This window comes from Chiloscyllium punctatum, chromosome 10 (assembly GCF_047496795.1).
Source record: "Chiloscyllium punctatum isolate Juve2018m chromosome 10, sChiPun1.3, whole genome shotgun sequence".
Lineage (NCBI taxonomy): Eukaryota > Metazoa > Chordata > Chondrichthyes > Orectolobiformes > Hemiscylliidae > Chiloscyllium > Chiloscyllium punctatum.
In genome coordinates this window covers 74,477,652-74,500,240 of record NC_092748.1, presented here as the reverse complement: position 1 = coordinate 74,500,240, position 22,589 = coordinate 74,477,652, and the positions used below count along the sequence as shown (strand labels likewise).

At 39.2% G+C, this 22,589-nt stretch overlaps 1 protein-coding gene across 2 annotated transcripts in view; it reads left to right on the top strand.

The window, feature by feature from the left end:
• The window catches only part of LOC140482293 (bile salt export pump-like), an 83,832-nt gene that overhangs the window by 16,230 nt on the left and 45,013 nt on the right, over positions 1-22,589 (top strand). For both annotated transcript variants that reach the window (XM_072579530.1, XM_072579529.1), the window contains exons 3-9: positions 6,039-6,060; positions 6,236-6,292; positions 6,416-6,464; positions 14,202-14,449; positions 16,818-16,905; positions 18,962-19,095; positions 19,584-19,755. In XM_072579530.1, the coding sequence (XP_072435631.1) occupies positions 6,039-6,060; positions 6,236-6,292; positions 6,416-6,464; positions 14,202-14,449; positions 16,818-16,905; positions 18,962-19,095; positions 19,584-19,755 (770 nt within the window). The remainder of the gene's footprint in view (positions 1-6,038; positions 6,061-6,235; positions 6,293-6,415; positions 6,465-14,201; positions 14,450-16,817; positions 16,906-18,961; positions 19,096-19,583; positions 19,756-22,589) is intronic.

Sequence of the window (22,589 nt, the reverse complement as noted above, 5' to 3'; positions counted from 1 at the left end):
ATGTCGGTTGGGCCGAAGGGCCTGTTTCCACACTGTAAGTAATCTAATTTAACACAGATAATACATTATTTTGAGGAAGAAGGAGATAATGTCTTTTGACTTAATCTTGTCTTCTTCAATTAACTTTAATCAAATGTAGCCATTTCCAAGATGTAAATATTTAGCATATTTTAAGAAACTATTCAAAATCAATAGTTCATAGCAGGTCTCTCTTTACATGACCTTTGCTAATTCCTCAAAGGGATGTTACATTAATCATATATGTTCCACACTGCTCCAGGCACACACTGCACTTTCAAATTGCCATATATTCCCAAAATGTAAACTAAACTCAAACTATTCCCAGGTCCTGAGTTCCAGGAATAAAACACACATATTACACAAGACAATATTTAGCAAACAATGCATGAAGGTGCACAAAAACCAGACCACAAAGAATTAACACTTCGTTCAGGCTTCACAGCTGGGCTCTCTCTCTCTTTTATGAACACTTTGTTACTTTCTTCTGATCTCAGTTTTTAACTTTTTGTTAATTCTTTGCTTGTAAAGAGATTGAGCCATACAATAGTTTCACACTCCAGAACCAACAGTTATATAGTTAAAAATCACACAACACCAGGTTATAGTCCAACAAGTTTATGTGGAAGCACTAGCTTTCAGAGCGCTCCAAAAGCTAGTGTTTCCAAATAAACCTGTTGGAATATAACCTGGTCTTGTAAGACTTTTAACTTTGTACACACCAGTCCAACACTGGCACCTCCAAATCACAACATTTATATAACACAGTCACAATGGAGGTAAATCTTGGCTGCGATAAATATCTGTTGACCAAAAAATGTCTCTTTTAATTGTCTTTTGATTTTAATTCAAAGTGCTAATTACATTTTTAAGGCCTTATCTTCTTTGTTTTTTGTTTCTTTTTACCACTCTCTTTGAAAACTTGATGGCTTTGTGGAGTTCCAATTAGCTTTAAGCATTTGGTCAATTTGTTCAATAACATTGTCTCTCTGCTGGGGTCAAAGATTCTGGGTGAACTTTCTTCCTCTCCTATAGATTACACTATTTATCTCTTCAATTTTTAACTACAGTCCACAGAGGAGCTATAGGCGCAAGTCTTTCTGATTCATAGGATGATAGTGATCCCACCCATTATCGTCCCTATATCGGTGCACATACGCTTCATTCTCTAACCCATTCTAGTCAACGTCATCGTTCTCACTGCCCTCTGAGTAGAGCAGAGTACTTGATCTCTTCCTTACTATGACCATCATCCATCCTCTTGGCTTAAAACTCTCACATCTGAGAGCCTTCACCCTCACTGTTCCCTTCTATCACTGGCCATATGTCTGATGAGGGCTGTCAGAATTAAAATTGCCTTCTCATATTTATCTTTTCCATCTCCCTACCATCAAGTTTTCTCCTCTGGTATTGGGGCATCCAGATCATAACCCCCCTACTGATAGTATTCATGATCAGCTTCTGATTGCAATTATGTACACTTTGTACCAACGACTCCGCCGGGCCCCATATTCTTTTACCTTTGTCTTTATACACAATTCCTTTTGGATCCTTTCCGGCTGCTGTGGTCTTATGTTTCTCCTAGTTTGCTTTTCCACCCACAGATCCTGATGTGGAGCTCAATGCCTTTCTAGTGCAGACCCTTCTCAGGCTTTATCCTGCCTGTTGTGGGATTCAACTCTCCCCACTGTGAACTAGGTCAATTGATTGTCTACTAAACACAACACAACTCTTTTCTCCCCTTTATTTCTTTATATACTGCAGCTTACAGCCAGGATCAACTTCAGGGTTTCCCCTCTGCGAATATGAAACATGCTCACCCAAATAGACCCCACACAGTTGATAATGCCCGGATGCATTACCCTAGTCACAGCAACAATTGTTGGGGAGAGATATTGAAGAGGAGTCTTGAGTTCCTTGTTTAGCAGCACAATTGATCTTTATTTAGAGCTCTTTTACCATGCAGTATGGTACAAGTTCTTGGAACAGTGATGACTGAACCCTCTGGGTCTCACTCAGGTATAGTATTTTTATATATCTTGCATTACACCAATTACATGCAACATTTATATGATTGTTAGCCATGTCCCCCAATCTACGCATCCAATCTTGTAAACATGTGATTGATGATGGATATCTTTGTGGACAGCCCTAGATGCCCCAGAATTTCATGATGTTTGCAAACCTTGGGGCCTTACAACATACCCTATAAATTACCATTCCAATGTTAATGGTTATACTCTTTCTCGGGCATTTGCCAGACTTGCTTATCTCTAAGGACTGTTTGAATTTTGTTATTCTTTGCATTCATTGCTTTCCTTATCAAATTCTGTTATCCATCTTACATTTCCTACCATCCTTACTACAGGAGATACAAAAAAGATGCTAATTCCTACTAATTGCTATAATATTCATAATATCATTTCTAATATAAGCTTAGCTATATATAAAGTAATATAGTTACACCTAAAGTTAGAATTATTTAGCCAATGAATTGTGAGCAGTTTCTGTCCCACCTGATCTTGAAAGGCCAGGTAGACACTATCCTCTATCTTGCAGCTACAACTTTAACTCATTTGCTTCACATGCTGTCTTCTAAGATGAAATTTACTGACCTTACTCAAAATATTTCTACATTAAGTATTTTACTAATTAGACAACATCTATTCCATTGATAAGACTGAAACTCAATAACTTTCACAGTTCAGTGAACTTGCCTGAATTCCTAGCATTCTCCTTTCAACTCATCATTTGTCTCTGTTATTATGGGATCATACTTTTATAGAGAATCATAGAGGTGTACAGCTCAGAAACAGACTCTTCAGTCCAACTCGTTCATGCCGACCCAATCTAGTCCCACCTGCCAGCACCTTTCCTATTCATACACCCATCCAGATGTCTTTTAAATGTTGCGATTGTACCAGTCTCCACCACTCCCTCTGGCAGCTCATACCATACTTGTACCATACTCTGTGTGAAAATGTTGCCCCTTAGGTCTCTTTTATATCATTCCCCTCTCACCCTAAACCTATGCCCTCTAGTTCTGGACTCCCCACCCCAGGGAAAAGACTTTATCTATTTATTCTATCCATGCCCATCATGATTTTATAAACCTCTATACTGTCACCCCTCAGTGTCCGATGTTCCAGGAAAAACAGCCTCAGTCTGTTGACCCTCTCCCTATAGCTCAAATCCTCCAACCCGAACTCTTTCAATTTCAGAACATCCACTTTTCTTTAAAAGTTAAAAAACACACAACACCAGGTTATGGTCCAAACTGCTGTTGTGTGATTTTTAACTTTGTACACCCGAGTCCAACAACCAGCATCTCCAAATCACTTTTCTTTCAATTCTTGCTAAATTACAAACTTCAAGTTGTCTGCTCCTTGACATGTCTTATCAGATTGTCTCTTCCAGACATCTGCAGCTGTGGTTTGTACAGAACATCCTATATATCAATTTGTACGATTCATTGTTCTGCCAAGACCTTATTACCTTGGATTTATCTTCTTCTCAATGCTACCATCATCCTAACTTAATGCTGATCCACGTAAGTTAATTCTGTTACTGCAGCTAAACATTTCTCCACCAATTTATACCAACTATCCCAGCCACACCCCCACCACTCCACTTATCTCTCAGCCCCCTTGCCCCTCCACATTACTGATGATGGGCTTATGCCCAAAATGTCCACTCTCCTTCTCCTTGGATGCTGCCTGACCTGCTGTGCTTTTCCAACACCACAGTTTTTGACAATGTGGCCTGTTGTAAGTCCATGAGTATCTGCCCATGAGACTCTAATCATGGCAATCCCTCAGAATTTTAAATAATTTCTCAGTAAAATTCATATAAAATTTGGCCTTTCCCTTACCACAAATGTCCGAAATGTGATTCAATAATAGTTATTTTCTGAACCAGCTGACATAATCAAGTAATAATATAATTAAACCAATTTTGATCTGAGGGAGCATCAAATTAACTCAAACCTTACCTAGTTGCCATCCTATCTTAGACTATTTCTTGCATCAACCAGGATCTATTCTTTTGATGCTTATATTCACATGGTGAAATAGAAGAGAAAACAAATAAGTACAGGTTAGTGCCATCAATGAAACTCTTCTTTTCAAGTTGGAGATAGAATTGTAGATGTAAATGATAATGGTGTATCTGTAGCTTTGTCATTTTCCAATTAATTCAACTTGCACCTTTCCACTTCTTTAAACTTGCATCTAAAACATTGGTTTACATTAGTTATCACATATTAGTTCCTGCTCACTTGTAGGTGCTGCCCTCACTGACTAACTTATGTTCTAATTTGTTGTCTAATAGCTTAATTTTCTAATGTTCATTCTTAAATTGCCTCATACTATAAGGTCCTTCAGACCTACATCCTTTCCTGAACTCTTGTGTAGTTATTTCCTTTTGCCCTACAATAGGGGGGATGTAGAAGGGTGTAAACACCTAGGTGGGGGTGGGGAAGTATGTGTGTGTGTAGGGGGGGTAGTGTGTGTGTGTGGGGGGGGAGTGTGTGTATGTGTGGTGGGGGGGAGTGTGTGTGTGGGGGGGGGGGGGGAGGGGAGTGTGTGTGCGTGTGTTTATGTGCACAGATCATTGAATATGGAAGAGCAAAGAGAGAAAGTATACAACCTTATTAATAGGGGCATAGATTACAAGAATGAGGGGGTGATGCTGAACTTGTAAAATACACTTGTTAGACCTTAACTGAAGTATTGTGTACAATTTTGCGTGCTTCATTATTGGAAGGATGTGAATGCTTTGAAGAGAGTACAAAAGCAGTTTACTAGAATGGTTCCAGGATTGAGGAACTTTAGTTACAAGGATAGATTGAAGAAGGTGGGATGATATTCCTTTGAGAGTAGTAGAGTAAGAGGAGATATGACAAAAGTTTTCAAATCAAAAGCATGCCAGATAGAGCAGAGAGAGAGAAACGCTTCTGCTCACAGAAAGGACAAGAACAATAAAACATAGATTTAAAATGATCTGCAGAAGAAGCAAGGGTAAAGTGAGGGAAAACATCACTCAGTAAGTAGTGAGGGTTTGGAATGCACTGCCACGAGCTGTGGTGGAGACAGGCTCAATAAAGGCAGTGAAAATGGACTTGGATGGTTATTTGATGAAAAATAACGTGTAAGAATGTGGGGACAAATCTAGAGATTGGTGCTAGGTAATGATGCTCATTTAAAGAGCTGTTCCAATCACAATGGGCCGATTGGCCTCCTTCTGCGCTGTAACAATTCTATAATTTGCAACTTTGGCTTCAGTCTCTTAATCCCCTATAGAATTCCCCTCCACATCATCTACACCATACCCTTCATCTCCCAGTGGCCTTGGGCGGAATGCAGGAAAAAGTCATTGGAATGTTACCAGCTCTCTAAGGGTAAGGTTATAAAGAGAAAATAAATAAACATTGGCATGCATTTCCTGACATTGAAAAAGTCATGTCAAGATTTGATTGAGCACTGTAAGATTTTGAAAGGAATGCAAAATGTTGATACAATGCTTATTTTGCTAGTGGGGAGACTAGCTCAAGGGAACATAACCTTAAATTCATTGCCAAGTCACATAGACATTAAGAAATACACACATGCTAAGGGTGATAGAAATCTGCTCCTACAAAATCAGTGGTTGCTAATGCAATTAATATTTTTGAATCTGAGATTGTTTGAGTTTCAGCAGCCAAGATTGTTAGCATATGGAGCCAGGTTAGGTTAGAATACAGATCAGCTATGATCTTATTAAATGGAACCAACACAAGGAGTTGAATGGTCTCCATCTGTGCATATCCTCTTGTGTCACAATGTTCCTTTAATGCCTTCATTTTTTTTAAGATACTCATGATATTGAATAAGTTTTTGCTCACTTCAACTAATATCTTCATTTTTGAATCATTTCCATTTTTTAATATATCCTTATAAATTTCCTTATTAAAAATGATAAATAAATGCAAGGTGTCCTTTCCTTTTGCTGTATTGTATGATAAACATTTTTCTCTGTTGCAGATATAGATGGTTCTCATCGAAGGTGAGTACACTGATGAAGTTTACTTATCTGCTTATAAATAAAATGCCTTTGTGCATGTGTTTTATTCCATGGACAGTGAAATGCTTTGCTTTGAACACTGTTAGAATGGCACTTATTTTCTCTCCTTCACTCCCTTAACTTACTCTGAGCTGTATTCTTGTTTCATGGTTTCCAGGAATACCTACACAGTAAATGGAAAACCTTCCTCAAAAAGTGAAAAAAATGGAGAGATGTAAGCCTAGACCAAGTATTGTACAAATAATCAAATAAAAATATTAGTTATATGCTGACTGCAATTTCTTCATGTTGGGCTGACCAGGAGTTAAATTGACATTTAATTTTGTTGTATTTAAAGATTAACACAGAAAAAAGAAGAAAACATTAGGATCGGCTTTTTTGAGCTGGTAAATCTGACTTTTATTGCCAATATTTTTGCACTTTATATTTATTCTGTGTGTTCTATGTAAAACATTCAAGTGTTCAGAATAATTTTCCAAAAAGATAATATTCATATGGCAGTGAATTTCTTTGATTATTTCTTGTCTAGTTTATAACCTAAGAAACTTAATTTCACATTTGGTAATTTAGAACATAGAACAGTACAGCACAGAACAGGCCCTTCAGCCCACGATGTTGTGCCGACCACTGATCCTCATGTATGCACCCTCAAATTTCTGTGACCATATGCATGTCCAGTAGTCTCTTAAATGTCCCCAATGACCTTGCTTCCACAACTGCTGCTGGTAACGCATTCCGTGCTCTCACAAATCTCTGTGTAAAGAACCCACCTCTGACATCCCCTCTATACTTTCCTCCAACCAGCTTAAAACTATGACCCCTCATGTTAGTCATTTCTGGCCTGGGAAATAGTCTCTGGCTATCGACTCTATCTATGCCACTCATTATCTTGTATACCTCAATTAGGTCCCCTCTCCTTCTCCTTTTCTCCAAGGAAAAAGGCTGAGTTCAGTCAACCTCTCTTCATAAGATAAGCCCTCCAGTCCAGGCAGCATCCTGGTAAACCTCCTCTGAACCCTCTCCAAAGCATCCACATCTTTCTATAATAGGGTGACCAGAACTGAACGCAGTATTCCAAGTGCGGTCTAACCAAAGTTTTATAGAGCTGCAACAAGATCTCACGACTCTTAAACTCAATCCCCCTGATAATGAAAGCCAAAATACCATATGGTTTCTTAACAACCCTGTCCACTTAGGTGGCCATTTTAAGGGATCTATGTACCTGCACACCAAGATCCCTCTGTTCCTCCACACTGCCAAGAATCCTATCCTTAATCCTGTCCTCAGCTTTCAAATTCGACCTTCCAAAATGCATCACATCGCATTTATCCGGGTTGAACTCCATCTGCCATCTCTCAGCCCATCTCTGCATCCTGTCAATGTCCCGCTGTAGACTACAACAGCCCTCTATACTGTCAATGACATCTCCAACCTTTGTGTCGTCCTCAAACTTGCTGACCCATCCTTCAATCCCCTCATCCAAGTTATTCATAAAAATTACAAACAGTAGAGGCCCAAGGACAGAGCCCTGTGGAACACCACTCACCACTGACTTCCAGGCAGAATATTTTCCTTCTACTACCACTCGCTGTCTTCTGTTGGCCAGCCAATTCTGTATTGAGACAGCTAAGTTCCCCTGTATCCCATTCCTCCTGACCTTCTGAATGAGCCTACCATGGGGAACTTTATCAAATGCCTTGCTGAAGTCCATATACACCACATCCACAGCTCGACCCTCATCAACTTTTCTAGTCACATCCTCAAAGAACTCGATAAAGTTTGTGAGGCATGACCTGCCCCTCACAAAGCCGTGTTGACTGCATTTAATCAAGCCATGCTCTTCCAGATGGTCATAAATCTTATCCCTCAGAATCCTTTCTAACAGCTTGCAGACGACAGACGTGAGACTTACTGGTCTGTAATTGCTAGGGATTTCCCTATTTCCTTTCTTGAAGAGAGGAATTACACTTGCCTCTCTCCAGTCCTCAGGTACGACTCCAGTGGAGAGCGAGGATGAAAAGATCTTCACAAGTGGCGAAGCAATTGCATTTCTCATTTCCCAAAGCAGCCGAGGACAAATCTGGTCCGGGCCTGGTGACTTGTCAATCTTAATATTTGACAAAATTTTCAGCACATCAGCTTCCTCTATCTCTATCCATTCCAGCATGCACACCTGCTCTTCAAAGGTTTCATTCACTACAAAGTTCATTTCTTTCGTAAAGACAGAAGCAAAAAACTCATTTAGGGCTTCCCCTACCTCCTCAGATCCCACACACAAATTCACTGTGCTATCCCTGATCGGCCCTACTCTTTCTTTGACCATTCTCTTATTCCTCACATGTCTTTGTGTTCTCCCTAATCTGTTCTGCCAAGCCTTTCTTGTGCCCCCTCCTGGTTCTCCTCAGACCATTTTTGAGCTCCTTCCTCGGCTGCCTGTAATCCTCTAAAGCTGAGCTTGACCCTAGCATCCTCCACCTTATGGAAGCTACCTTTTTCTTTTTGACAAGAAGCTCCACCGCTCTCGTCATCCAAGGTTCCTTTATCTTACTACTTCTTGCCTGTCTCAGAGGGACATATTTATTCATCACTTGCAACAACTGTTCCTTAAACAGTCTCCATATGTCTATAGTGCCTTTACCATGGAACAATTGCTCCCAATCCATGCTTCCTAACTCATGTCTAATTGCATCATAGTTTCCTCTTCGCCAATTAAATATCCTCCCATTTTGCCTGATCCTGTCCTTCTCCATAGCTATGTAGAATGTGAGGCAGTTGTGGTCACTATCTCCAAAATGCTCTCCCACCACAAGATCTGATACCTGCCCCGGCTCGTTTCCGAGCACCAAGTCTAGAATGGCCTCTTCCCCTCGTCGGCCTGTCAACGTACTGAGTTAGGAAACCCTCCTGAACACACCTTACAAAAACAGTGCCATTCAAATCTTCTGCTCGAAGGAGGTTCCAGTCAATATTGGGAAAGTTAAAGTCACCCATTACAACAACCCTACTGCGTCCACACTTTTCCAAAATCTGCCGACCTATGCTTTCTTCCATCTCCCTGCTGCTATTGGGGGGCCAGTAGTAAACCCCTAAAGAGATGACTGCTCCCTTGCTGTTCCTAATTTCCACCCATACTGACTCGGTAGGCAGATCTTCCTCATAAATGGAAGCTGCTGTAGCTGTGATACCCTCTCTGATTAGTAGTGCTACACCCCCTCCTCTTTTCCTCCCCTCCCTATTCTTTTTAAATGCTCTAAACCCTGGAACATCCAGCAACCATTCCTGCCCCTGAGAAACCCATCTCTCTGTAATGGCCACAACATCATAGCACCAGGTACTGATCCATGCTCTAAGTTCATCACTTTTATTCCTGATACTCCTTGAATTAAAGCAAACACACTTTAACTGATCCCTTGGTTCCTTCCCAGGAAAATCCTTCCCACTAGCTGGTCTTCCTCTTGCTATTGCCTCATCTGCATCAACTCTCACCTCCAGTATACAGCTCAGGTTCCCACCCTCCCTGCCATACTAGTTTAAACCTCGCGAACTACTCGAGCAAACCTTCCGCCCAGGACATTGGCCCCCTTCCAGTTCAGATGCAACCCGTCCTTCTTGTACAGGTCCCACCTTCCCCAGTAGGCATCCCAATTATCTACATATCTGAAGCGCTCCCTCCTACACCAGCTGCACAGCCATGTGTTAAGCTGCACCCGCTCCCTGTTCCTCGCATCGCTATCTCATGGCACTGGTAGTAAACTAGAGAACACTACTCTGTTCGTCCTGCTTTGCAACTTCCATCCTAACTCCCTGAAATCACTTTTTATATCCTCGATCCTTTTCCTGGCTATATATCATTAGTGCCAATATGTAACACGATTTCTGGCTGTTTGCCGTCCCCTTTTAGAACCTTATACACCCGATGCCACCACCCAGCGCCCATCATCACCCCCTCACTCACCAGTAGCTATCACTCATCAGCAACCCGCACTCATCTGTGTGAAAGATGGCTAATGTAACAAAGATTTTAAATAGTACAAACCTGAAATTTCATTTTCATATGAAAATTGCTGTAATTCTGTCATGAGCTGCCAGAGTCTCAGGCATAAATTACATACCCCTAACTTACATATTTCAGGATAGAATTGTCCGTTGACAAAAGCCTGCCACCACCCAGCACCCATCATCCCCCTCTCACTCGCCAGTAGCAACCCGCACTCGTCACCTCATCACCAGCTCCATTCCACCTCCCAATTATGTAACTATATTGAAAATTGACTGTCAAATGCCTAAATACATCAAATGCTTAAAGACTTCAAAATTCACAACAGTACAACGCCAGATGTTGACGAAACTTTCAGGAATGGGAAATGCATCACCCATAAGAGTTGATAAATCAGGAAGTGATGTGTTCACTGGCTTTGAATGTTACTTGGATGTTTCTAGGAGAGGATTCTGTAAACTGACATTCAGAACTTTCATAGGAGATTATTTTCCTTTGCATTTTCCATCATTGCCTTCTTATCTGGATGAACTGCTCCTTTTTGTTCCTATAAGGGGGGCAATAAGTTCAATGAAGAGTTACAGCAGGAATTACCAACCATTGCAAACTGACCTCCAAGTACCTTTTCATATCACAAAGTATCTTAACTATTTGCAAATATATTTTTTTTAATCATCATGCTTACCTTTGTGTCTATTCTAAACAGATGTTTAAGCAAACATTGTGCCCTTGAGAATGTTTAAGTAATAAGGAAACAATAGATGAATCACTTTTGTTGAGTGTGGAAGAGGCTGATATATTGGCTGACAAAGGGCTCAGTATTCCTAAGCATGTTAAAGGAATTTTGCTGAGTCTCTTTTGAGATATTTCTTACCTCACATAACAAGCTGTGAAATAGAAGATAGTTCAACAGGAACGTATTCAACAGAATCACTATTGCAAAGTAAGATGTAAGCAATTACATCCATAGTTAGGCCATGTGCAATATATTTTGCATTCTTCAGACTGCCAACAAACAGCATGTATCATGAGTGGCACTTACAGGGGAGCCTCAATACTGAACAGAAGCACCAGTCGTAGCTGCAGCCACCAAATCACCCACTATTCCTGTTAAAGACCAAGGCCTCACATTTTATGGCGTATTAATGACTGGCTTCAACACTCTTGGATAGACAGGCAGGATGCTGGAAGAACACAGCATGCCAGGCACCATCAGGAGATGGAGGAGTCAATGTTTTGGGTGTAACCCTTCTTCTGGACTGGGGTGGGTGTAAGGGGAGCTGCAGATAAAGGGATTAGAAGGGGCAGGGGATAGGTGAAGACAGGCAGAGGGGAGGAATGAATCCAGTAGGTCACTGGGAGGAGTGAAAGGGCTGGGAAGAGAGTCAGGAGATGGGAAGGTAGGTGCCTCTTATTAGATTAGATTACTTACAGTGTGGAAACAGGCCCTTCAGCCCAACAAGTCCACACTGATCCTCCAAAGAGCAACCCAACCTGACCCATTCCCCTACATTTACCCCTTCACCTAACACTACAGGCAATTTAGCATGGCCAATTCACATGACCTGCACATTTTTTGGACTGTGGGAGGAAATCGGAGCACCTGGAGGATACCCATGCAGACACGGGGAGAACGTGCAAACTCCACACAGACAGTCGCCTGAGGCAGGAATTGAACCCAGGTCTCTGGCGCTGTGAGACAGCAGTGCTAACCACTGTGCCACCGTGCCACCCACTTTGAAATAGGAAAACTCAGTGTTGGGTCCTATGGGCAGTAGACTGCCCAGGCGGTAGATGAGGTGTTTTTCCCCTGCCACCCCTTTTATCTGCAATTCCCCCTACACCCATTCCCAGTCCTGAGGCAAGGTTACACCTGAAATGTCAATGGTAACATGAATCAAAAGTGTTTAGAGGGTTATGGGCCAAATGCTGGCAAATGGGACTAGTTTAATTTAGGATATCTTAAAGTTCTTTAAGATCTTCTAAATAAAAGAGAATTTGTGTAAATTCTCAATTTGTATCCCTGATTTAACTAATATTCTGAACTAGTTGCCTTGCTCTGATGTATGGTCAGTAGTGAACAAATGCGACTTTTTCCATAACACTGCACAAATTCTTAATCACCAACATATACTGTGCACTGTAAAACTCTATGATTCTTTGATTCCACCACTTTTCATGCCTTCTGCCCTAAGCTTTTATAGATGACAGACATTTTCCTTATTGTGGGTCTCACCTCCATTTAGAGCTTTAAACTAAGTCCTTTTACTTTATGGACTCAAAACCCTTCATGCTGAGTGCTTCATTCTTTGCAATTTTCCTTCCTTGAGATCTGCACTAGCTTTCTGATTGTAGTTCATGGCTGATGATGGTGTTTAAAATATGGATTGTTCAACATTCATTATGGATGTGTCACCTCTTCAATCTGGCCAATTCATACCTCTAACATCACTTGACTCCACCCTGACTCAGGTCACCTATGCCAACATCTTCTTCCAATTTTTTTCTTAACTCTAGATTTGAATATTTAAACATTCTCATTGTTGACCATTTGTCCAACATCCTTCAGCTCTACAAACTTTCCTACAGCTCTCTCCTCCCATTCTAATCACTTATACATCCCTAATTCTGATTGCTTCACCAGTAATAACCCTGCCATCAGCTCCCAAAGTCCTAAGTTCTGAAATTTTCCACAAATCTTTCTGCTCCTCTACCTCTCTAACTTCCCTTAAGATACCGCTTCAATCCAACTTCTTTGACCAAACATCTGCCTCAGTATCTCCTTATATAGCTCAGTGATGGTGCTACCTCAATGGCATTATATAAACATAAGTTGTCAGAATCTGTTGTTAGAGCCCAAGAATTTCCTCCATAAAACTACCATGAGAAAACAATCAACAGCAGTAGCTTCCAGTTCAGATGTTGGCCGATCTTCATTTCAGAATAGTTATGAACAGGCAACAAATGTAACTTGTCAGCACTGTCCACATTCCAAGAACAAACATAATACAAAAGAATTGTTCAGATTCATTGCAAGGTCGGGAGTTGTAAAACCCACATGAATGACAGACAGAAAAGCAGTTATGATGCTACATTTCTTGAAACACTGAAAAGAATTTACAGCATTCAAGAAGCACCTGGATGAATATATGAATAGGAAGGGCATAGAGGGATACAGATCCTCTAAGTGAAGACGGTTTCAGTATGGAAGGACAAAATGTGTCGGCACCACAGGCTTGGAGGATTGGAGAGCCTGTTCCTGCGCTGTATTGTCCTTTTGTTCTTTGCTCTAATTATCATTGGCAGTGGGCAGACAGCTCCTGCTTCCGAGAGGCACTCAGCCTGTCCAACAAGGTTCAAACCTGCCTCCTGGTCAATAAGGACATTAATGTTTGAGCACAGCATCAGAAGAGTAATATAATTCAGCTATGGGGCCATGTTTCAAATTCCACATCGAAAATCTGTGCCAAAATTCATTTGGTGACTTTTCAACAGTGCCAGAAATGGTCGAGATATAATTGTTTTGTTTCAAAAGGGAACAGAGACAAATGAGCATTCTGTCAGAGAAACCGGACAAGCTTCTCCAAAGTGTACCTTCTTGCAGGAGAATTGGCAGTGATTTCATACATTAATATAAAATTAAAATATTGCAGTTATTGAAAATCTGTGATTATCACAGAAAATCTTTGAAAAGGAAAGCAGGTAAACATTTCAAATTGATGTTCTTTCATATTTTGGAATTAACCTGTTTTAGATGTTATTACAGACCTCTGGAGCTACTGGAACTTGAAACTGGGCCTCCTGGCTTAGAAGTGGGAGATAAGAACTCTTGATGCCTTCACATCACATTGGGAAATGTAGTAACTAATGTTATAAGTTTTCACATGGCATTTTCCAAATTAGAATAATCTGTACACTAAACTTTATAACGACCCCCATATAAAATTTAAAAGTCTGTTAATATTTTAAAGTCATAAACAGATTTTTGGTGCACCAATTACTCCTTTACTCATTTGTTTTGTCACTGTATTGTCAGTCATTGGTCTTTGTTTGTACATTTTTCTGAAATGGAAAATGAAGAGCAACTGTTTTTCTTAGATGTAATTTTAAATGATCTTTCTCCCAGTTCAGGTTTGCTTCCTATTATGAAATTACCCTGATGGTATGTGGAGGAACCTGTGCTCTGCTTCATGGAGTAGCCCAACCTGCCATATTATTGGTGTTTGGTTTGTTGGCAGATACCTTTATTGCATATGACATCGAATTACAAGAATTGAAAGACCAGGAAAAGATTTGCAATCATAATACCAGCGTCATAACTTGGGTGAATGGGTCAGAGTACCATAATCAAAAAAATGAAATAGTGCAATGTGGGTAAGTTGATGCCAATTTGCCTTACTTTCTCTTCAGAATCTTTGTCCATTTTTTAGTTTATTCACTTACTTGCCTTCTGCTTTAAGCAGATGGACAGGGTATTGAGATCTCTGGGTGAGTCTCAGTATTCTGTCAAGGTGTTGACTCATTATTAGCCTGTGATACACCTACATGCGTGGTGCACAAAATTTTCAGGCGAGTGGGATGAGCCTTCTGGTGCAAAATTCACGAGAAGAAGCTGCATGGTCTGCTTTTATTGCAGAAAATATCCCAGTATTTAAAATGTATTTGGATCAAATGCATTGCAATTTCTAAACATTTAAAGATGGGATTTGTCCTGAATCCTATTCACTCATCTGCAACCAGTAATAAATAAGAATTCATATGCCATAATTCATTTAGGGAAGCAATAGATGTTTTGGAACTTTATAAAGTTGTTGAAATCACTGAAAATATTTTTATTGACTATTGTTTGTTAATAACTTCTAGAATTTTAGAGAAGAGTAAAATAATTGATTTGAAGCTATGAGCTGAATATCCTCAAACTGAACAGGAAACACTGTAATTTGAAGCACCATGATCTCAGAAATGTAACAATAAAAATGCTACACAGATTAGGAAGCAATGTACCCTGGAACTGGCAATTAACTAACATTTGTCACCATATTAAATTTCACCATGACAGATGATGTTAAAGGACCCAAAATACAAGACCAAAAGCTGTAATAGACATGCCAGAGAATTTATTTTAAAAAATTATTTAGTGGGACATGGGAATTGCTGGTTGGCCAGCATTTTTTTGTCTGACCCCAGCTGTCCTAGAACTGAGTGGCTTGCTGGGCCATTTCAGAGTGCAGTTGAGAGTCAACCATATTGCCTTGGGTCTAAAATTCAATGTAGGTTAGACCAGGTGATGGTGGCAGATTTCTTTCCCTGAAGGACAGCAATGAGTGAGATGGGCTTTTCATGGCAACTGGCAATGGTTTCATAGTAATCGGTAGTTTCTTAATTCCAAACATTTTAAAAATTGAGTTCAAATTCTACCATCCACTGTGATGGAGTTCGAACCTAGCTGCCCAGAACATTAGCTGAGTTTCTGGATTAATAGCCTAGACATCACCTCCCCCAATATGTATTATAAATGAAATGGCCCTAAAGCTGAACTTAAATGAAACCTCTGATATTTCTGTATGTTCTCTCCATGCTTTATTAAGCTGGAACATCAGGGTCTCAAAATTTTATTAACTTTTAACCTCTCCACTCTCTTCTAGTTCAGATCTGTTTGTTTGAACAATCACAGAATCTTACAGCACTGGAATTGGCCTTCGGGCATCATCACTGTGCTAGCAACAGCTATCTAACATGTTTTTGTGCAAGTAGACTGGTTGTGTTATGATTAGATGGATAAAGAGCATAATGACAGATTTATGCCCAACCTTCAGACTATTCTGAGTACCAAGCAAGGTTACTTTATAATAATTGTAACTGTCAAGTTCTTTTCAACTTAAACCTGTGCCTCATTGGGCATGCAATTAAATGACTGTAAAAGCATATGAAGGTCCTTTAGTGGACCTTATGTCAAAGCTTTGGTGGATGATTGGTGCCAATTAGAAACTTTGTTCCAAAAATGTATTGTCCAAAACCAAACCTTTGCACACGCTTAGCATGAATCATAAAAAAAATCAATCTCTTAGACATCCTCCAGCAATCCTTTAATTAAAGTGAAGAATAACATTGATATTGAGCACAATAACATGAGAAAATGAGTCCTGCAGGTGCTTGAGATCAGAGTCAAAAAGTGTGGTGCTGGAAAAGCACAGCAATCAGGCAGCATCTGAGGAGCAGGAGAATCAACATTTTGAACATAAGCTTAGGCTCTAAACGGCAACTGTCCTGCTCCTATGATGCTGCCTGACTGCTGTGCTTTTCCAGGACTGCGCTTTTTCATATCGTGTGGAACATCCAATGATAGCCACTCACAGATAAGGTGAAACAAAGTTTAGTAGTAGGATGGTACTACTTGATCATTTTGATGCTTATAATTTTGATGATTTCCCAAATTGCAATAACTTAAATATTGTTATCTTGAAATGCCTACCATGAAAATTTGCATTATGCCTAATATAACCTGAAATATAGTGTGATAAAATATTCTAATAAATGTTTAATGGATCAACAGACGTTATGAAAATCAGGATCTTTATTTCAAAGAAAGCTAATGGTGTGTTTTGGTATAAATAATACAACTTTAATAATCTGATTCTTACTTATTCTGGCAAATATTTTATGAATAAAATTGCCACCACTACTGTGTACCTCAGTAATAAATTAGATATGTGATCCAAAAGTTTTGAATTTGTCTTCCCAGGGTCTTAGACATCGAACACGAAATGTCCATGTTTGCTTATTATTACATTGCAATAGGACTGTCTGTGTTCTTACTGGGCTACTGTCAGGTAGGTTTTAAGTGAATCTAGTTTTCAACTCATAATTTCCAACAATAGATCATACATTTCAGCATGATTTCTAAACTAAATTGTATAATGCAGTTAAATTGAGAATATTTTGAGTTGTGCAATGATAGAAGGATAGCAGCTATATTAAAATTATCTTATGCTTCTTAATATTAAACAACACAGCAGTTGTGATCAGGACCCAATTTAGCCAATTGCTGTTCCAAATGGTCAACATTGTCTTAAGTATTGATATCCAAATACAAATGAACGTTTAATTGCAGAATTCTAAATCTTTCGTAAAGTAATAAATTGTAAGCTTGTTTTAACTGATGACTGTTCATGGCTCCATGGAGAAAGTTAATAATGTGTTCATTTTTGTAAATATCTTTTTCTGCTGTTATATCAACCTTGAATTGGATAGCTATTCAGAAGGAGGAATTTTCTCAAGAATGGGGAATGTTATTGACATGCATAGACATTCTGAATTGTTCTGTGATGTGAACACCAATCTGTTTTCCTTACATTACTGACAAAAATAAGAAAGTGCATTCTTATTTATTAAGTTTTCCGAAGCATTTTTGAAGTATTAAAGCATGTAAATTATGCGTTTTCCAATGGTGTTACATACTCCTTTTTAATTTGCTGGTTTACAAATAGGGAGAAGGACAATAGCTTGATGGTTAGAAAACAATGCAAAGGTTTCAGTTAATTGGCAAAATTTGCAATGGTGAAATGAGGGAAAATATAATTGCACAACAAATAGGAATAATCCAGAATGCACTGACAGATAATGTAATGGAAACAGATGTTGAATGTGGATCAAAGATGTTGCTAATATAACTAATTTTGTAATAGCTATGTTTCTCATGATGCCATTGAAAAGGTGTAATTCCAAGACCCACTCCTACCAAAATTCTATCCTGCCACTTAACAAACAATTTGCCTTCAAAGCAGGGGGATGTTTGAGGTGACATTAATCCTACCTACTCCTTTGCGGTTTGAATCGGGGCGTAATTGCAAAAAGCTATCAATGCCATGCATCACAACCTCATCACCCACTCTTTGTTCGTTTTGAAAAACGCAAAAACAGGTAACATCTGCTCCTGTCCATGTTACGCCTCCCTGAACTAACCCAAGTATAAAAGGGCAGACAGATTTGTAAGTTCTCATAAATGAAACAAAAAATGATTATGAAAATGAAATTAGCTCTTGGGAGGCAAATGGTAGGCTGATCATTACAGTAATAAGGATAGACTATAAAAGAAGGAAAGTCTAGACGCAGATTTACAGGGCTCACTTAGAGTGTTGTTACCTACAGTTTTGGTCACTTTATTTAAGGAAGCTTTTCAGAGAAACGATTGATTCCTGGGATGGCGGAGTTCGTCTGGGAGGAAAGGTTAAGCAAGTTGGGTCCTTATTGGTGTTTAAAAGATGGAGAGTTGATCTTATTTAAAGATATAACATTCGGAGCAGGGTTTCCAGGCAAATGCTAAGAGGATGTTTCCCCTTATGAGGGAATCTATACTAGATAATATAGTCTTAGAATAAAGGATTGAATAGAATAGTTGAAGATAGAGATGAAGAAGAATGTCTTTTCTCAGAGGGAATTGTCAATCTTTGAAACTGTCTTCCCAAGAGAGCAATGGAAGCATTCCTGAAGAAGGGCTGATGCCCGAAACGTCGATTCTCCTGTTCCTTGGATGCTGCCAGACCTGCTGCGCTTTTCCAGCAACACATTTTCAACATTTGTTTTGAGACCAACATCTACATTTAATGCTCTCAAGTCATGTATAACATGATAGAGTTCCACTAATTCTACTCCATTAATATGACACATGAAATTCATCTAATACAGAACACCTATCCCTGACAGGGTGAGAGGAGAGTCTTTCCTCACCGTTCTGGGGTAAATTGAAATCCTAAACTAGAAATAAAAACCATAACATTTCCATCTAATCTCTAAGCCATAAGCTCAATTCCCCATTTATTGTAAAGGCTGAGGGTAGCAGTAAATGCAAATATGCAAATATAATTATGCTATATCTTCTGTTGTTAGATATGTTTCTGGGTTACAGCAGCAGCCCGACAGGTTCAAAAAATAAGGAAAGCTTATTTCAAACAAATTATGAGAATGGAGATTGGTTGGTTTGACTGTAATTCTGCTGGAGAATTGAACACAAGGATGTCAGAGTGAGTATATTATTAAACTTCATAAAACAAATTTATTCTGGCTATGAAAGCATGTGCTCCAATAAGGAGTAATCTTTGCTTTACATTTAATAATAATAAATATGCAAAGTTGACGTGTGAACAAGAGAAGATTGTGTCCTGTCACATTTGGAAGAAGTGAAATCAGTTACTAAATATAGGTACTTCACAATACTTTGCCATTGTTGTCAGATATCAGTGCACAGTTTGATATGTTTGCAGTCATTATTTTCTGTTCGGCTTGATTTTACATCTGCAGCTCTGCAACACTACAATGCAAAGTGAGAGACCTCTTTCGGAACAATAATTAAGGTTTACTGTATGTGTGAGAGTGAAGGAAAATGGTTCACAGTATTTGATAGAGATTATTCTTTAATTGTTAGCAATATTTTGATGATCCTTTAACATTACAATTCTGTCAAGACATTTTGATGACACAAGTACCTTCAAAATTCTTCATCTTATTGCAGTGATATTAATAAAATCAATGATGCTATCGCTGATCAAGTTGGAATTTTTATTCAACGTTTCACTACTTTTATCAGTGGATTCCTCCTGGGATTTGTCAGTGGTTGGAAGCTAACCCTTGTTATTATTGCTGTCAGTCCTCTCATTGGTCTTGGAGCTGCTCTCATGGCATTGGTAAGGAAATAATTATGAACACAACAGTTTGTACCATAACAGCATTCACAACACCTATAAGATCCTAGATTTCCATTACTTGTTAGTTCTTACTAATGTAAGATGAAATATATAAGCTTAATAATATGTTATGCTATTCAGGGTTATATAGAACAGGCAGCAGAGAAGCAAACCATTTTGTCCCACTGGTCTGTGCCTGTATTTATGTTCTATACTCCCTTCACTATTCTTTATCTTCAATTATCCTGCAATACATTTCTTCCCACTACATGAAAGTCTAATGACAACCATGTTACCACTGTCAATTATTATAAAAATGTGTCTGGTTTATCAATGTCCTTTAGGAAATAAAATCTGTTCTCTTTACTTGCTCTGGACTACATGTGACTCCAGACATGCAGCCATGTGGCTGACTATTAATTGCCTCTGGGTAAATTTCAGGATAGGCAATAAATACCGGCCCAGGCAGCAAAACCAACATCTCATGAATTAATTTTTTAAAAACTACATTTATCTAGCTTCCCCTTAAAAAAACACTTTCCATTAGAAACTAATCCTGGTCACAGAAATAGAAAGTACAAGAATGAATATTACTTTTAGACTATTTCTACTGAATGTTAACTGGGGATGTGTTTTTATGAGAAAAAGTATCTACTTTCAAATATCTGCTAATTGAAGACCCTTTCCAGTGATCAGGCGTCCTTGGTGATTGGAAGTTGAAAGATTAATGTTTGTTCAATAATAACTAGTCATCCTTGAAATCAGTTCACATGAAAGAATAAAGATGGTTAAAAAATTACAAAGTAGAAGGTCACACAAGATGGGTGAAAAAGTTCAATGAAAAGCAAAGTATTCCAGATGTAGTAAATCTGATATTTTTCCAACTTTTTTCTATGTTGCATGAAGTTGCTACCACACAAGGCATTTTGGATTTGGTTGCTGGTTTTACAACCAAGAGTAACCTTCCCCGTTTATCTGGAGTCTAGGAACCATTGCATGGCTGACGCGGAAACGCTCCCCCTCTTACCACTTACCGATTTACTGGCTGGAAATCAAGCTGCTTGGCCACATGACAATCACACCTTTTGTGGCCATTAAGTGAGACTTGAACCTATAACAAAAACTGAAAGAATTGTGGAAGCCGTAAATCAGAAACACAAACAGAAATTGCTAGAAAATCTCAGCAGATCTGGCAGCATCAGTGAAGATAAATCAGAGTTAATCTTTTGGGTCTGGTGACCCTTCCTCAGAATTTGAACCCATAACATCCAGCTCAGCAGGAAGGTTACTGCCACTTCTCTGCACAACTGGAAATTCTGAAATAAGAACAGAAAATGCTAGATTGCTCAGCAGATCAGATAACCACTGCAGAGAGAGAAACAGAGTTAAATTTTCATGGCAATGACCCTTTATCAGAATTTTTCTCATGAAAAATCAGCAAATATTGGCCTAGACCTTCCAATCTCCAGTTCATCAATGTTGCTTTCAATTTATTTATTACAACAGCAAATACAGTGCATGATTCTTTCAGTAGCTTTCTATAACTTAAAATAAATTTCTTGGTCTCTACAGAGATTAAAATAGCCCAGACCTTTCAGAGTCTGGAAGACCCAATGCATTGACTCTGTGCAATTGCTCAGGAGGTCTGTAATTCCAATGGGAAATTCCCCTGTTCCCCAGAACCTTCTGAAAAATGGTATTTAAAAGTGAGTGTCCTCAGACTGTTGCAATATGGATAATTGGATAGTTACCTTGAAAATGGTAAACTGAAAATCCTAATCCAACTCTTGTAAACATTCCTGGACAACTGCACCTTTGCATATGTCCGCAGATCTCCATTCCCCTCCCAACCAACCTAACTTGACTACTCCACCAACTCAACGTGACTAACAGCATTCTTGCTCATTTTTATTTTGAGCAAGGAAAAAAAATGCTCAAATAAAAGAACTTGAACCTCTGAGGTCCAGAAGTCAATGCTGCAAATGGTGTTGGTGCGTGTTCACCATGCAAGACCTATGGGGCAGCCACTTGGAATAGAGGGAACATTGCTGACAAGTTCACTCTAGCTGCCCACCCCTTGACACAACTAGACTAGCCCAAACCATTCATTTACCCACCTGACTTGACATAACTGGCTATCAACCTGATAACCTCTCCTTACTCAAATCAACTGCTCCGAACACACCTACACCCTTATCACCCTACTGCTTAACCCTACTGCCAATATAGCCATTGCCACCTTTTCCACCTACTACCTCACTCAGCAGTATTCCACTCAAACACCTGCTACCCTCTCTTCCAGTTCAACAATCACCCTGTACTGTTGTCACCTTCGCCACTTTCATCCTTCCCAACTGTCACAGTCCCCATTTACCATTCTACTCACATATCACTTAGCTGCTACACTACTCACTTAACCACTTCTTCCATCCATTTTACCTACTTACACACTTACATGTGCATTTATTCACCTCTTCACTCACATTTATTCATACATTCATTCGCAAACACACTGAAAACATTTTAGTGAACTTCAAACAATTACCAGAAAATAGTTGCTGTAAAAAGATAATGTGGCTTGTTATACCCCTGACCCAGCTGTGAGCTGAACTTTAACTGAAATCTGCTAAGTACCGTTTTTGTTGCGTTTCATTGAGGGTTTCTCTCTGTGATGTTCCATACATTTTCTTACCATATTGTCCCAAACTCACCTCATTTGACTATGGCACCTTGGTCGTCTGATGTTAGTCCAATTCTCCAATTTGCTGTCGGTGGATTTACTCAACACTGCCGACTCGTCATGAGGTACCTAGCACTGGCACTATATTTCATAG